The sequence below is a fragment of the Herpailurus yagouaroundi genome, unplaced genomic scaffold (genome assembly GCF_014898765.1).
Source record: "Herpailurus yagouaroundi ecotype Mexico unplaced genomic scaffold, PumYag 100, whole genome shotgun sequence".
Taxonomy (NCBI): Eukaryota; Metazoa; Chordata; class Mammalia; order Carnivora; family Felidae; genus Herpailurus; species Herpailurus yagouaroundi.
Window position 1 is genome coordinate 9,186,887 of NW_024412391.1, and position 18,087 is coordinate 9,204,973.

The 18,087-nt window shown below is 37.3% G+C and overlaps 1 protein-coding gene across 2 annotated transcripts in view; it reads right to left on the bottom strand.

Annotated features, from left to right (window-relative positions):
* Positions 1–18,087, bottom strand: part of TRIM24 (tripartite motif containing 24) — a 138,177-nt gene that overhangs the window by 55,511 nt on the left and 64,579 nt on the right. For both annotated transcript variants that reach the window (XM_040471847.1, XM_040471846.1), the window contains exons 2-4: positions 14,892–15,010; positions 6,529–6,676; positions 3,417–3,549 (exon numbers count right to left, since the gene is read on the bottom strand). In XM_040471847.1, coding sequence (XP_040327781.1) covers positions 3,417–3,549; positions 6,529–6,676; positions 14,892–15,010 — 400 coding nt within the window. The remainder of the gene's footprint in view (positions 1–3,416; positions 3,550–6,528; positions 6,677–14,891; positions 15,011–18,087) is intronic.

Below are 18,087 nucleotides of genomic sequence, written 5' to 3' on the forward strand. Positions count from 1 at the left end.
TACTCACAGTCTCTCTTTCTCTCTCAAAATAAGTTAAAAATAATGTCCTCTAAATAATTTTTCCCCTTCTAGTCCAGGATACAGCACAGGATCATGCATCACTGCATTTCATTTTCTTTCTTTCTTTTTTTTTTTTTTTTTAACGTTTATTTATTTTTTTGGGACAGAGAGAGACAGAGCATGAACAGGGGAGGGGCAGAGAGAGAGGGAGACACAGAATCAGAAACAGGCTCCAGGCTCTGAGCCATCAGCCCAGAGCCCGACGCGGGGCTCGAACTCACGGACCACGAGATCGTGACCTGGTTGAAGTCGGACGCTTAACCGACTGCGCCACCCAGGCGCCCCACTGCATTTTATTTTCATATGAATTTCATTTCTTCACTTTCAAATATATGGAGATTTTTATCATCTATCATTTTCTACATTAACAGCATTGAGTTTTTACACAAAAACTTTATATGGTTTTAACCCTCTGAAATTTAAGATTGCCCTGACATACGGTCAATTAAATGTTTTCTTTTTATGTTTATAAAGAATGTGTATTATTGGGTGCAGTGTTTAATGTCCACAAGGTCATTTGCTATTTAGGTTATCTGAATCTTACAAAAATATACTGTTCTAATTTGCTTGTCAATTATTGAGAAAAGTATGTTGAAATTTACCACTCTAGATATGTCTATGTTCTGTCATTTTTTTGTTATGTATTTTAAAGCTATGGGCATATAGATTTAGAACTGTTACATCTTTTAAATGAAGAGAGCCTTTTATCCTATAAAGTTTCCCTCTGTATCTCAAACAATACACTTTCACATAACAGCATGCCTTTGGTTAATGTTTGTATAATGCATCTTTTCCCATCATTCTTTCTATATAATTAGGCTTTAGTTGCTTCTTGTCTAAAAAGCAAATAGCAGATTTTCAATTTTTTTTTATTAAGCTTGCAATCTTTTAATTTGGGACATTTTATCCATTTACATTTATTATAATTACAAATCTATTTATAGATTTACACTTACCAAGTCCTTATTAAATCCCCTCTGTTCTTTGTTTTTCTTCTTTGGCCTGTCTTTAGACTAATTATTCCATTTCCCCTCTGTGTTACTTTGATAATCAGATACACTTCTATATTCTTTTAGTGATTACTCTAGACATTTCAAAATGCAGATCTGGAGTTATCTAATACTGATTTATATTTTTTTACCGTCTTCCTAAACTGTACATAAGCCTTAGAACACAGACTCCATATCCCCCTAACATGTCTGTTGTGTACTATACAGAACACACATGACATATACCAGTAAGACATTTTTATTGTTTCATAAATTGATATTTATTTAGATTTACTCGTACTTACCATTTTAAATGATTTTCATTCCATCATGCATTGACTACCATTTCTCTTTTGCCTAAGGTATACTTTAGTGAGGGTTTACTGGGGATATATTATCCCAGTTTATTTGGTCTGAAATGCCTTTCATTAATCTTCATTTTAAAGAATATGTTCACTGGCTATATAATTTTAGCTCTGTAATTATTTTCTTTTTGTACTTAAAAACATACTGGCTTTTTTTTTTTTTTTAGCCTCCTGGGCATTTATAGGGCTTCCTAAATATGGGCTAGATATCTTTCTTCAGTATTACCACATTCCAAACCATTATATTCTGTCCTTACATGTTGTTTCCTTCTCATTCCTCTCTCTTCTCTCCTTATGGGACCCCAGTTGCACCCTGTATTACTTCTTCTCTACTTTCCATCCTGGGTATTTTCTTACTTTTCTTCTAGTTCATCAATTCTCATTTCCTGCTATGTCAAATCTGTTATAGCCTCTAAGAGTTCATTTCAGTTATGGTAATTTTTAGTTCTGGATTTCCCATCTCATTCTTTTTTATAGTTTTCAGTTCTCTACTAAAAATTTCCATTTTGTCCCTGATCTTCAATATGGTAAGATATAGCCTTAAGGGTCTTTTTATCTTATTTGTTGTATCTGGTAGGTTTTGTTCACATTGTCTCATTACCTAGCATACGTGATTACTTCTAATTATGTGTTGGACCATTTTGCAAACTTCATTACTGCATCAACTTGAGGCATAGGATGATGTTTTCTCTCTTCAGGGAGCATTTACATTTGAATCTACCAGGCACCCGGGGGCACCAGCAATAGGATTTCAATTTATTCCAACTTTGGGTAATGAAAAAATTTGATGCTGAGGCTTCAGTCCCAGTCAGGAACTATTTACTAGCTAGTTCATCTTTACTATGATAGCATAGACTTTCAGGGTTCTAAATTAAGGCAAGGAGAAACCTTCAAGCCCTGTAACCCCTGAACTCCAATTGCTGTCTTTCCAGCCCTGTGGCCTATTAAAAGTGCTCCTTGATTTCCTGGTAAAATGCCACGAAGGGTAAAAATGCTCCTCGCATTCTCTGTCCCCACTCCAACCTGGTCCAGTAAATCTTTACTACTAAGACTTTTTATCAATGACTTCTGTATTTTATCCAGGTTTTCTAGTTATCCTCCCTGGTATGGTTTGGTCCAAATTGTCTAGCCTGCCATTATTGGGAGCCTAGACAGTTTTTTTTCTTTTCTTTTCCTTCTTTTTGTTTTATTTAAATTCCAGTTAGATAACAATACAGTATAATATTAGTTTCAGGTGTATAATTTAAGGATTCAACACTTACACACAATATTTGAAACTCATAAGTGCTCTCCTTAATCCCTATCACCTTTTCAACCCCACCCCATCTCTCCTCTGGTAACCACCAGTTTTTGAGCCTTGACCATTTTAACCAATTTTATTTGTACTAATCAGAATCTTACTATTTAAATGAATTAGTGGTTGCTAACTGAAATGCCTATGGACATCTGATTTAGAAATAATCTTCAGTAGGAACTATGATGAATTGTTAAAGGCGTGCCTCATTCTACACAACACTAAAGTGAATTCCACCCAAATGCTAACATGAAAGTGTACGAGGCCCATGCTATAACAGGTTCTGTTCTCTCAAAAACCCAAAGACGTAGATTTTTTTTTAAATGTAAAATCTCATTTTACAACACTGGAAATTAATTCCATTTAGTTTTAAATAGTGTGTAAGCCAGTGGTTCTCAACTCAGGGTAATTTTGTTCTGCAGAGCATTTGGCAACATCTGGAGATATTTCTGGTCCTCACAACCAGAAGGATGCCATTGGCACCTAGTGAATACAGGTCAAAGATGCCGCTGAACACCATACAATGAACCAGACAGGACCCCCACAAGTATCTGTAGTGACCAAGTTGAAAAATCCTGGAACAGGCCAACATACTGTTGGCCGAACAAAACTTCATTTGCCGACTGCCATCTGGCCGGGGTGCCAGCAGCCCTCCAGTCCTCATAAAGCTTACCATACATGTGTGCACATAATTAAAGATGACAGTACCTATGCTCTTTGTGTTCTAATAACTGGCAGTCCCGGCATGTCAGTTTGTCACATGTTTCACAGTAAAGCTTCAGCTGCTCCTTCTTATGAAAAGGACAAAACACTGGCCGCTGACTGGTCACACCAACTGCCTCTGTACAAACAACAGGAGGCAAAAAGAAGAAAATTAACATAAGTGAATACTACATAATTATTAGATTGTTCATTTGCATTTCAATCCGTTGAAATATAAAAGAGCTATAAGCAGTTTCACTGACACCATCACTACTACTAGGTTTGTGGTACAGGGACACATGGTAGTGTGGTGAGCACAGCATAACGTGCAGACTTGTCCACTCACGATGTTGTACACCTGAAATTAACTTGACGTTGTGTGTCAACTAGACTTCAATTAACATCAAGAAAAAAGACACAGAATGTTAGGTATTCTCAGCATTTTAGAAGGAAAAGATAAATAAACTTTTCATTCCAGAACTTCAAACTAACTCAGGAGAAAAATAAAGTATGTAGCTTAAAATGTGCTTTATGGAATTAAAAAGTCTTAAGAAAATAAGCAGATAAGTGAGTGTGACCCAACTCGATGTTTTCCACTCCAATATGGCAGAAGACTGTTTTAAATGGAATTCAGAAAATCTAATAAAAATGTATAAAGAACATGATTAAAAAAGTTATTTATCCACTTGTGCAAAAGTCCTTAGAGGGTACCCACTAACACAGAAATAATCATAAAGTTTTCACTATATACTGTAGTCCTCCATGTAACTTACTAGTTATCCAGAGTGAGGATAATATTGAGCAATGCTTATGTATAATGTTAAATTTAAAACAAATCAGAATACAAATAAGTATAATAATTGACTCAACAGTAAGCAGTTATTTCACTAATAATTAAGGATAAAATCCAAACATTTCAGAAATAATCCCACTTCTAGAAATAACCACTATTAATAACCTAGTATGTGTTCTTATGGTTGTTTTTCTTTGTATATAACTACATACACTAGCAGGTATTTTGTTTTACAATATTGTCTACAGTAAGTACAGAGCTTCTGACTTAGATAATTAGAACATGTCATTCTATTATAGATTTCTTTTACTTATTGGAGAATTTAGATCCTGAGTCAGTCATCTTCCTAGTCCTCAGTGTCGCCATCACTCTGGATGAGTTAGAAGTTTACACAGATTGCCACATAAAAACAAGGCTCTCAGACTTTTTATCTCCAGACACCTGTACTCCATTTTAGCTCCTTACATCATGGTCCCACCCAAAACTTTGGATTGTGCTTAACTGGTTCATTTCTCTAATCACAGATTCAAACATCCACTCTAATAACGTCTACTTTTTAACCTTCCGGTTTTTAGTTAACCGCTCTCACTGTGCCTCCGTGATCTCTAGTTCCCAACGATTTCTTTCATCCTATCAACTGACAGTACTATCAACTTCATCTCCTTTACAGAGTTATAAAAAAAAAAAATCCTTCATTTCAATAAATGCCATTATTTGTACCCCTTCCTCTCCTGAACTTCCAGAACACCTGTCCAGCTAAACCCCAATCCTAGAGAAGTTCAATTCTTCTCTATCTATACCAATCCCCACACTGCTGAAGCCTGATGGAGGAAGTTTTAAGGCCTATACATCAAATGTAACCTCAATGCTACCAAACATTCTCTGTTTCTGAAGTTGGAGCTCTCTTCCAACTAGAGTTCTTTCAAATATCCCTCACATTCCTTACCTTTAAATCTTATTTCCTCTCCTTTGTTTTTCAGTAGATGGCTGAATTCACAGAAAAAGAAGTCTGTCTAGCAGTAATCTGTTCAACGTGTCTGAACCTGTACCTGGCCTCTTTTGCCTTTTCCTCATCAGTACCTTCAGAAATCATATTCCCTTTTCCTGTGTCACCAGAATCCTAGCTTCATCTCGTTCTTCCTCCTCTTCTTGCATCTTACTTTCCAGGTACATCTAACTGTCTCCTCTGTAAATGTGCACCTGTACTTCAGTTTTCCCCACCCTCCTCCTCCTATTCGTTTGTCAAGCCCCAGATGTGGCCTCCAGTGTAAATCCCCAAATCTGAGTCTGATGCTCCTTTGATGTGCTCCCGTGGAACTTATGAGACCAAACTATGATTGCTAATTTGTTCGTAGTCTTCATCATACTAGTAACTCTTGTGGGGGTAAAAGTGTCTGTTTTATTTACTTTTTCATCTCTAATACCCAGCAAAATTCCTGGAATATAGAATAGACATATGAACACTGGTTGACTTGAATTAAAAGCAATAAACTAATTTTTAAACAAAAATATATTAATGAGCCATAAAAATTAATGAAGTTCTGATAAATGCCACAACATGGATAAACCCTGAAAATACTGTGGCAAGTGAAATAAGCCAGACACCAAAGGACAACTACTGTATGATCTTACTTGCAGAAATAAGCAAATTTGTAGAGACAGATAGTAGATTAGGGGTTAGCAAGGGCAGAGGAAAGAGGAGAATGAGCATTATTACTTATTGGGCACCGTTTCTTTCTGGGATGATGAAAAAACTGTGGAAACAGACAGTGGTGATGGTTGCCTAACACTGTAAATGCAATTAATGCGACTGAATTGTACTTGTAAAAGTGGTTTGAATGGCAAGTTTTAAGTTACATATATTTTAGTACAATAAAATATTAGTAATCTTTATAAGCGATACAATAAAAACTGAGAAGCCATAAATTACATAAAAAGCAGAACTTCTTCAGTTATCTACATATCAAATATCACAAAACCGGTTTACCACAACAATATCAGAGGGAAAAGAGTTGTAAAACTTTTGTTAAGCCCACCTCTTGTCACACCTTAGAAATAAGTGATGAGAGAAGTTTAAAAAGCAACTTTTTTTTCATTTGCTGTACATTCGCACCAAATTAAGCCATTTATAGGAAGAGGAGGGTTTATATTTGTCATTTATATATGTCTCCAAATTTCAATTACAATATACACCTCCTTTTTTTAAACCAAAAAAAAGAAAAAAACAGGAGTCTATTACAAGTGTATGAAAACAAAGTCAGTACAGGAAGGAAGATAAGGGTGGGAAGGATAGAGAAAAAGAGGTTAAAAGAACTAATTTATTACCTGGAGATACTTCCTCCTTCTGTCTCACAGTGTGGTCTTTTGTGAACTTCACTCTTTGATGAGCTCTGATGCATGTCTTGCAGAGCCACTCAACACACTCTACACAAAACCCATTAGCTTCTGCATTGTCCTCACAGCTTGTACACACCTAATAAGAGAAACATGTCACATCAATTTTTAAGAAAAATGAAAAGGTGGTCAAACAACTCGTCATATAAAAATGATATACCAACCATACTTGGTCTCTATCGGTTATCTTAAGAGTGCTTGTAAATTTAAATTTATAAACTTATGAAATGGATATATAATACTGTCCTTCATTCAATATACAAATATTCCAGGCACTGTGCTAAGTGCTGAGGATAGAACAATGCGGAAAAGCAAACATGGTTCCTGCCCTATGATCCTGAGTGTCCTAGATGGGAGTGTGGGTTCATATCCCAGTTCCCCACTTGTCAGCTGAGTAGTCTTGGGCAGGTTACTTAGAATGCTCTCTAAAATGAAGTTAATAACAGATTTTACTGAGTCGTGGTGAAGACTAAATGTGAAGCACACAAACATTACTGTAAGGCTCACACCAATACACAATTACACACTGAGAAGTGCCATAAAGTATGAGAAGTTGTAAGAGCATTATGATAGGGGAAACAATCTCATTTTAGTGGGGCTGGAGTACTGCAGAAAGTGAGAGATTACCCAGGCAAGGCTTTCTCTAAGGAGATCATATTAACATTAAGGTATGGAAGTTGAGTCATCAGTTATTAATGAAAAGCCTTCTAGGCAGAGAGAAGAGCATGTACAATAGCCTCCAGGCAAAAGGAGCACAGCAGGTTCAGAGAACTGGCACAAAGTAGGATCAAGGGGAAAGACTGGCAAGAGAAGAAGTGAGGGGCACGGCAGGCAGGGTCAGATCAAGCAGGATCATATGACAATTTTGGTCCTTGTCTGATGAAGTCTCCTAAAAGCTTTAAAGTAAGTGACATGGCCAGATTTGCAATTTTAAAAATCACTGTCACTGCAATATAGAGAATAGATCAGAAAAGGGGGAAGTGTTTCCTGCAGAGACAAGTAAGAGGGTTTTTTCAATGTTTTAGGTGAGAGTGGGTGGAAGTGGGAATAAATGAGGGAGATTGGGAGTGAAACTGACTGGTTCAGAAGATGCACTGGATACGGGAGGTGAAGAAGGGAAAGGTTCTTTGTTTCCAGCTTGTGGAACTTTACATGGTATCACTATTCTCTGGGAACAGTTATTAAAGTTATAGAGAAGCAGTCCTTATGTTATCTTCTGTGATGGGGAAAAGAAATTCTGCCCCCCTCCGCCTCAGTTAGCGCTTTACCTTAGCTAAATTCCAAATACGTGGATAACATTTTCATTCATCGAACCTGTCTTTTCTTCAGCTCTTATCTTTAACCTTTCTAACATCATTAAAGCCCCTGGCTCCTACTTCCTAGAAACCATTTGGATTCCTTGATATCTCCAGATCCTCTTATCTCCCTGATGCCCTCTGGATATAACCCCCCACTCTTCCTCCTTCTTCTGTAGATTTTTGTTAGAATCGGGAATTGTCTCATCCTTACTGCCTTAGCTTCAATTATGACGTCTTTAAAGATATAACCTAAAATTTAACCTCTAGGCTACACGATGCTACAAAGAAGAATGAGGACAGGGGCTCCTGGGTGGCTCAGTCGGTTAAGCGCCCAACTTCAGCTCAGGTCATAATCTCACAGTTCGTGGGTTCGAGCCCTGCGTCGGGCTCTGTGCTGATAGCTCAAAGCCTGGAGTCTGCTTCAGATTCTGTGTCTCCCCTTCTCTCTCTGCCCCTCCCATGTTCATGCTCTCTCAATAATAAATAAAGGTTAAAAAAAAGAGAGAGAATGAGAGATCTCAGTATATGAAGTAAAATAAAAAAGCAAAGTAGAAAAGTAAATCATGCTAGTGCTTATCTAAGAAAGATGGGGATGGGTGAAATGACACTTGCTAATATTTTTTAAACATAAAATTACTTAAAATTACATATGAAATAATATTTTAAACAGAAGAATAAAGGAAATTAAATGGCTACCTATAGGGTAGATTAAACAGTGAGAGTCTAAATCCTCTCAATATACTGTATTTCATAAATTAAATTAAAAACATTAAATGCCTGGGGCACCTGGGTGGCTCAGTTGGTTGAGTGTCCAACTTCGGCTCAGGTCATGATCTTGCAGTTCATGAGTTTGAGCCCCACCATCAGGCTTTGTGCTGACAGCTTGGAGCGTGGAGCCTCCTTCAGATTCTGGGTCTCCCTCTCTCTATGCCCCTTCCCCAATCATGCTCTGTCTCTCTCTCCCTCTGTCTCTCAAAAATAAATAAATGTTAAAAAAAATTAAATGCCTAAAAATCAAAAGCAAATTAAACTATCAAGTGGGTGGTTTAACCACACAAAGAATTATTTATTTCAAGTAAACTTTAAAATATTACACTGTATGGTAACTCATGTTTAAATAAAAACTTAAAAAAAAAGTACAATTTGATTGACCATCGCCAGTGCATGCATGTAGTAATTGCTGTGTTCCTTGCTTTCTATTTTGACGGAAACAACTCTATAATTTCTACTTTCAGCACCATCTCTATTCTTCTATACTCTTACTCTGCAAACTGCATTTATGCTTTATGAGCTGGGTCCACATTGGATTCTAACAAGAGATGGTGCTGGAGGGAGACTGCAGTGCCAGAGGAAGAAGTACTTGATCATCTTAGCTGTCTTTTTATTTGCTTGCATTCTCCGTGAACATCAGACCCATCAATACTGCCTCACCCTGGCAGCAGCCGTTCCCTCCCCCAGCAGCACTTAGCACCAGACTACAGTTTTTCCAGTCCTCAAGGAACCAGCTTTGGAGATACTGACACCGTAGGCCGACGCCTGCTCCTCTGAGGTCTGCAATCCCAAGGCTGAAACATCGCCTCTTCAGAGGTCTGAACTGACGTTCCACAAGACCCTTCCTCTAACTTTGACTAGTTTCTCCTTTTTCCCTCAGCCGCTTCCTTATGGTTGCTATCTCTATGATACTTTAAGTATTTATTTACCTTTCAGTAAACAAGTTTATATCTAGTTAATTTTCAGGATTAAGATGGTTTCTGATTTTACCAAAACTGATACAGTATACCCTATAATATAATGTATAATATATATATTTGGAGAAAATAAATGATTTTGTCACTGTAATTAAGAACCAAGATTTCCAATACTGGATGAATGAGATAAATGTAAAATCAAAAAAGTAAAACCTACAAATCTAAATTGGACTCACAAATATCAATATACACCACAAGTATATATTGATATTTGTAAGTCCAATTTATTAAAATTTTTTTTTTCAACGTTTATTTATTTTTGGGACAGAGAGAGACAGAGCATGAACGGGGGAGGGGCAGAGAGAGAGGGAGACACAGAATCGGAAACAGGCTCCAGGCTCCGAGCCATCAGCCCAGAGCCTGACGCGGGGCTCGAACTCATGGACCGCGAGATCGTGACCTGGCTGAAGTCGGACGCTTAACCGACTGCGCCACCCAGGCGCCCCTGTAAGTCCAATTTAGATTTGTAGGTTTTACTTTTTTGCTTTTACATTTATTTTATCTTTTTTTTTTCCTAGACAGTTGCTCCTTGTATATTTTCAAATACTAGGCACCCATTACCTCATAAGGAAGCACACTTTATTTTTGGAGAGTGCACTACTGAGCCAGATGAAATGCCTCCTCTTCTTAAGGTCTTCCAGATACAAGAATCTCAGAGATAGACGTTATGTCCTCCCTCAGTAACTTCTCATGAGCCTCAAATCAGGCTGTTTGCTTAGCAGTGGAATACATTCATATTTGGTAATCACAGACCTTACTCCCTCCGCTGAATGTGAATTTTCAGCAGATCCACGACTCTCCTGATAAATAAGCAGTCTTCTTGGTGCTGTTCACATGACCCTTCCATGGCAGTGAGGGTAGGGAAGGGAAACAGGGAGCCTTCTGTGACCCTCAAGAGGGTCAAAGTAGAACCTCAAAGAATGGCTGCACTAGAGATGATCCTGACTCTGGTTATCCTAAGGGACAGCCCAGAAGGCAAGGCTACAACCCTTATTTCTCATATACTCTGCATGACACCAGGTCAAGCTACTAGCCAGCTCTGCAGAAAACTAACAGCAACAAAAACGTCACAGTTGGACATTTGGTATCATAAAGAACAAATACCTGTACACCAAATTTTTATATTATTATCTACCGGTTTGGGTATCAAGGGGATGAAGATTTAGTTTTTTTTGATGTAGAGAACAGACACTTGCTGTTTGAACTCTTGAAGTTATTTCTCACATTTTTGCTCCAGAAATTTGTTCATTTGGTAGGTATATTCTGACCACTAGGCTCCCTTTTCTGTTAAAAAATTTGCACCTATGACTTTTCTAAAATCTCAGCCTTCTTAAAAATGCTAGTTTCCTTACTAAGGTTTACAGTTTTCTATCATCTAATACTCACTCGGCATTCTGTTTATCCTTTTCCCTGTCACTTAATAAACATTTCAGAAACTCTAACACGGTTCTTTCCAAAATTCCATGTGTTTGAAGATCCTTGACTGTGCCCCAGGAGATACTATGTGGCCTAAATTCAAAACCAAGCCAGATGGACTTGTTTATTCTTTTTTACTGACATATAATTAACACAGTTATATTAGCTTCAGGTGTACAATTTTAGGATTCAATAATTCTATATATCCCTCGGTGCTCAACACTGTAAGTGTAGTCACTTCTCTTTTTTAAAGTGAATACCCCTAGCACCCATACTGTGGTCTCCAGATACCATGTGTGACTAAAAGAAACCAAAGATCCTAACAAAATCTCGTCAAAACACAAAGTAGGGAAGACAGCAAGGACTACTGCGATTCTATCAGAATGACTCAGGAATCAATGTGAGGCTCCTATTGCCAAGATTGCACAATTTGATCATCAATTAAAAACAACTAACTACTACAACACCTTTTATATTAAAAATCCATGAGTTCATAAAGATACAAACACACCACTCATTAGTTATCTCTGAAGAACGCTAAGAAACTAAGTCACTATTCTAAAAATTAGCAACTAAAGGAAATGAACCAAGTACTTAACCTACCTTTGCTATGTATGTAACCAAAGAATAAATGAAGGAAGGCTTCTGTTTCTCTTCCAGATAAGAAATATAGGGGAATGGCAGAATGAGAATGTCACAATTTTTCAAAGCCCTAATTTAATATGAAATCATGGTGGTGATCATTAATGGTCATTGACATTAGAAAAAAGACAGATAAAACTCATATGCCTCCTGATTGAAGTACACACAGACGTATGGATGAAAGTATTCTTATGCCACCTAACCCAAAAGGACCTGAAATGAAATCAGCTTCTACCTATTTACTGTCAGTATACACAAAATACAGGAAACAGAGAAGCATGTTAAATGACTTTATGAAGATGGTCAGCAAAATGCAGAATAAGGCTAACTCCACAGGACTAACACCCAGTTTATCTAACAAATATGTTTAAAGGGAGGAAAAAGAAAACTAGTGAAGTAAAGGGGTATTTTGAGATTAATTAAAAGATAGATTTGAGACAAATCAACCAAATGCACTGTGTAGGCCTTAATGGATCCTTATAGAAACAAACCACTGTTTAAAAAAAGAAACCATAAGAATTAGAGACACATATCACTGGGTGTTTGATGATATTAAGGTTTAACTGTAAAATTTTTTACATGTGAAATTGATATGCTGGTTAGGTTTATAAAAAAATATTTTTCCAAAGAAGTACTGAAAGATTTATGGATTAGATTACCCTCAACATAATATAGTATGTGGAAGGGTGTCAGGATAAACATAAAACAAGAGTTGATGGCTACTAAGCTAGGTATGTGTACATGGGAGTTTGTTATGTGAAACTTTAAGTCCCTTCTCTTGGTAATGCCTAAAATTATCTGTAACAAACATTTTTTAAGCTTTATCTTTGTTCAGCTATGAACTATCCTCAGAGCTCCAGTTTGACCACAGATGACATCACCTTAGTCTCAGAGGCAAACTCAATCACATTCAAAACCAATTCTCTATCTACTTCCCTTACCTCTTAATCTCTGTGAAAAGCACCACCATCTTGGCAGTGAGGTCCCTCTCACCTCCACATCCAATCAGGTACATCAAAACCTTGTGTGAGCTGTAACTTATCCCCTTCCTTCTAGTATTGCCACTAGGCTAGCTCAGCTCTCAATACCTTTTGCCTAGGCCTTTCTACCTCCAATTCATCCCACATTAATACCTCTCTAGACTTCATTCCCAAAATATCCATAACAAGTACCCTATTCCTGAACCAGGTTTAACACTCTCCTAGCCTCACTTACCTACATTGAAGATGTCAATTTGGACTCTATTTCTAGTTTAACTGATTATAACTTCTTCCTATTATGTTTCTGTGACCAAAATAGAGTCAATAAACTTACTAAAAACTAATTGATATACAGAGGAAAAAAGCAGCCTCTTAGATTTGTCCTTTAGATTAGAATCCCTTCAGTTCTCATCTCTTATCATCGTCAATTCATATCAGATCATTATTCCATCCTGTTGATTATTTATGCTGCTTTGCTTTTGAATTTTCTGGATTGAGCATGCACGGGTACTACTAGAGTTCAAGTGATATGACTAACAAAGTTTATGTAGTATAAATATAATCATATATGAAAGTGACATGACACTCTAGAAGACAAAAAAATCAGTAGTATTCACAGGGAAACTTTCAGAAGAGCTAAGTACTTGACACTGTAGTTCACATATAACTACATTTCTATTCTTTAAAGCCGGTTTCACAACAATTAGCAAGTTTATTCTCTGCATTAAGCCCTGGTTTGGCCTTTGATGAACTGTGGATACTTTATAATTATTATTTTTTACTTTTTTTTTTTTAACATTTATTTATTTTTGAGAGAGATAGAGACTGAGCGTGAGCTAGAGAGGGGCAGAGAGAGGGGGAGACACAGAATCTGGAGCAGGCTCCAGGCTCCACAGAGCCCGATGTGGGGCTCGAATTCACGAACTATGAGATCATGACCTGAGTTGAAGTCAGACGCCACCCAGGTGCCCCTGAACTGTGGACACTTTTGAAACAAAAGGGGTATTTTTGTTAGTAACAGATGTATATAAGATGAGCCCTAAATTCCCACAGTTCCCCCAAGAAACCAACAAGAAAAGCTGAAAGTGAAAAGTACAGAAACTTAGCTATGTGATTAGTAAAGTGTCTTAAAGATTACTTTTTAGATTTTTACATTTTAGATTAATAATCATTTTCTTCTCATAGATTGAATTCCTTCACAGATCTAGTGTGCTAAATTAAAAGAACTGCCTAGAGAAATCATCAATCAATCCTAATTCAAAAGTAGACTAATATACTACGCTTAGTGTACGCTACAGAATCAATCCCAGCTCACCTCCACGAGAGGCACTACAGTTCATCTTCCAGGGACTGGACATCTAGATAGATCTAAGGGGCCAATAGAAATGTTCTACATGCGGTATATGGAAGTGGGGAAAAGAGAAAAACACCAGTGGGCCTCTAAGTGCAATACCCGGACAATGTTACCAAATGAGGCTTTCAAAGAAATACCATGCAGAAATTTTAAGAAATTTTTTTCTTAATACCATTAAGAAATTTTCTTAAAATGTGAAACCATACTAATCAAAGACATGCAATTTTTCATATGTATCATTATAGAGTTCATCATTAAAACAGAAAAAAATGAAAAAAGGGGTCTTAAAATTTAGAAAATCTGTCAATATATAGTAAAATTGCAAAAAAAAATGAAATACATAGAGTAAAATTACAAAAAAATGAAATACTATCAAATACAGAATAATGGTTTCCTCTGAAGGGAAAGGGAAGGTGAGGGTACAAGCAAGGCTTCTGTATTGGCACTGTTTTAATCCTTAAGATGAATTATTCATTATTCTTTATATTCCTTTTAAAATATTACATAATTTGATAGACATAATGGTCAAAAGGGGGTCAGACACCTTTTATTTTAGCATCCTTCAGTAACCTAGGCTGCTTCATTAAGAGAAGGCAATATGGGGCGTCTGGGTGGCTCAGTCAGCTAGGCATCCGAATTCAGCTCAGGTCATGATCTCGCAGTTCGTTCGTTCAAGCCCCACGTTGGGCCCTGTGCTGACAGCTTGGAGCCTGGAGCCTGCTTTGATTTTGTGTCTCCCTCTCTCTCTGCCCCTAACCACTTGCATTCTGTCTCTCTCTCAAAAAATAAACAAACATTAAAAAAAAAAAAAAAAAAAAAAGAGGAGGCAAAACATTTTAAGGCTTAATACACTTACCTGATTAGACTTTTCTACTGTACTGCTGGGAACCTCAGTAGTGTCCTTCACAAAAAAATTATCTATGATGTGTCTCTCTGCACATTCTTGGCTGCAAACTGGACATCGAATGACTCCAACTGGGAAAGACAAAATTGCGTTCTAAGTTTTTTTGGTTTGTACAGCATAATGATTTGACTGTTTGTATTTAAATGCAAAATGATCACCGCGATAAGTTCAGTTAACATCTGTCACCATGCAGAGTTACAAAAGTTTTTGTGAGAAGAATTTTCAAAACACTCTCCAAGCTACTTTCACATATGCAATACAGTACTGTTAACTACAGTCACCATGCTATATATTACATCCCTATGACTTATTCCTTTTATAAATGGGAACTTGTACCTTTTGACCCCTTTCATTCATTCCACCCACCCATGATCCGCTACATCTCAGGCAACCACCAATCTGCTCTCTATATCCATGAGCTCTCATTCTAAAGTTTTCATACAAAAATACAAAGCACTAAATGAGCACATCTCACTTAAACTGTAACTGGGTTCTTTTACAATGTCCACTCTCTTCAAACTCATACCTGTCACTACTTAACACAAAGCAATTCAGTTTATACACATATATGAATTATAAGTATGCATGTGTGCACCATAAATAAAGTAGGTGTGGAATATACCTAATAATGACTAAAACTTCATTATTCTAAATGAGATTCCACCCGCCCCCCCCCCCCCCGAATAAGCATCCCTATGGGCTGCTCTTTTTATTGTTTAGCAACTTCTCCTAGCAGTGGTTTTCAAATACACATGTGTAGAACCACAGGGGAGATGTTTAAAAGAAAAGAGTTCCAGGGGAAACTGAGTGGCTCTGTCAGTTGAGTGCCGGACTCTTGATTTTGGCTGAGGTCATGATCTCACTATTTGTGGGACTGAGCCCCGAGTGGGGCTCATGCTGAGAGCACAGAGTCTGCTTGGGATTCTTTCTCTGCCCTCCCTCGTTCACACTCTCTCTCCCTGAATGAATGAATGAATGAATGAATGAATGAATACAGAGTTCTGATTTTCTCTGGACCTATTGAACCAGGATTTCTGAAAGGGGAGCACAAAGATACCTGTTTTGCTTAAAATCTCCATGGGAAATTATTAAGAAACGCTATTTAGTTTCCTTTAACAAGTGCAAACAGTGTTCCTTTTGGGGGAGGAGAGAAATCATCTTCCATAGTACTTGGGAAATCAATAAAAAATTATGAATTGATTAAGATCTAAATTTTTGACTAAAATTTTAAAAATCTAATATTCATTTGATGCTGTAATTTGTACCAAGGAGACTGCAATAATGTTCCCGGGTACATTTTTTTGGAAAATGAAATGCATATGAATGAATACAAAGCAACCCAAAGGCCATTTTCATTTGTATATACAAGCACTATTTTTTTAATTAAAAAGAACCTATTTTACTTTACAATAGCAACAAAAATATACTAACTACTCAGAAATAATTGTTTTAAATATATAAGGTCATTGTGGAGAAAAATGGTAAGCTAAATTTAGAAACCTTTAAAAATATCTAAGAAAAATCATGTTCGTGATGGTAAAGATACCAATTCTCTCCAAACATCTATACATTCAATGCAGTTTTAATAATCCCAATAGGAATTTCAATAGAATTTTGATAAGCTGGGAGACATTGTCTACCAAATAACAAGACTTACTCTAAAGCTATAGTAAATAAAATGGTGTGAAATTTATGTAAGGATAAAAAAATGGAAAAGAATACACATAAAAGGCTCACATATAAGTACATTTTATACATGACAGATGTGGCACTAGAAATCAATGGGAAAAGAGATGAACTTTTCATGGTGCTATAGTTCTCTAACATGGGAGGGGGATGAATTAGATCACTACTCAGTTAAAAACAATAATTCTTTTAAAAGATTAAGAACTTTAAAACTTTCGCAAGGAAATGTAAGAAAACATCTCTGTAACCTTAGAGCAGGAATAAAATTCTCAATCAAGAAACAAAAAGCAAGAGATTAAGGGAAATATTAATGAATTCAATTTCACTCAAGAACTACCGCTAGTCTAAAGATACACCCAACACGTGCTGACAAAGAATAATAAAAATCCACAAATTAGGTGACAATGCATTTCTAAAAAGAGAAAGATTGAATAAGCATATTTTTCCTTATTCCTCCAGATAAGTACAGCTAAAAACTCTAGGCCTTCTATATGAAACAATCGTAAGAACACTGAAAGGTAGAGAGAAGGCGGCAGACTAGCTACAGATCTCAGAACCCAAGGAACGACAGTGGTAAGTTCACTGGATTTTCTTTTAGCCCCATGTATTCCAAAGTGGATGTTCATGAAGTCACCATCCTAGGAACATCAACAGGTGTAAACAAAAAAAACTATCCCACAGAAACCTTCTGTGGAAGGACGGTCCAGGAAAGGGGGAGCCTACCAAGACAAAACTTTTAGACAATAACTGCTCTACTCCAGCCAAACACCACAGATAAAACTGTGCTCCCTTTCCCACCAGCGCAGGCCCAGTGGGAAGCCTAGACTTCCACTAGCAGAAATCAAGTACCCCCACTACGCACTGCTGTGTGTGTCAGAGAAGCCTGGTGGGGACCCGGGGCTTTCATCCTTACTGGGCGCTAATGGAGCTTTCATCCTGCAGTGTCAGTGGAGACCACATGAAGAGCCTGATTTTACACTTCCAGGAAATAATGAGGTACTCCTCTATCTCTACGCTGGGATGGAGTTAGAAAAGGCCTATTGGGGGGCGCCTGGGGGGCTCAGTTGGTTGGGCGACCAACTTCGGCTCAGGTCATGATCTCACAGTTTGTGAGTTCGAGCCCTGCATCGGGCTCTGTGCTGACGGCTCAGAGCCTGGAGCCTATTTCAGATTCTGTTGTCTCCCCTTCTCTCTGCCCCTCCCTTGCTCACGCTCTGTGTCTCTCTCTCTCTCAATAATAAATAAATGTTAAAAAAAAAAATAAAAAGAAAAGAAAAAAAGAAAAAGCCTATTGGACATTCAGAACTTTTACCACTGCCTACCAGTAACCTCCTGTCCCTCTGTCCCCACTCCTTAGATGTGTCAATAAAGAACACATGAGCAGCAGTTAATAGACATCCTATCAACCAGGGAGGTATCAAGAAGTACCAAGAGACTTCCATATCATCTACTGGTAAGGAGG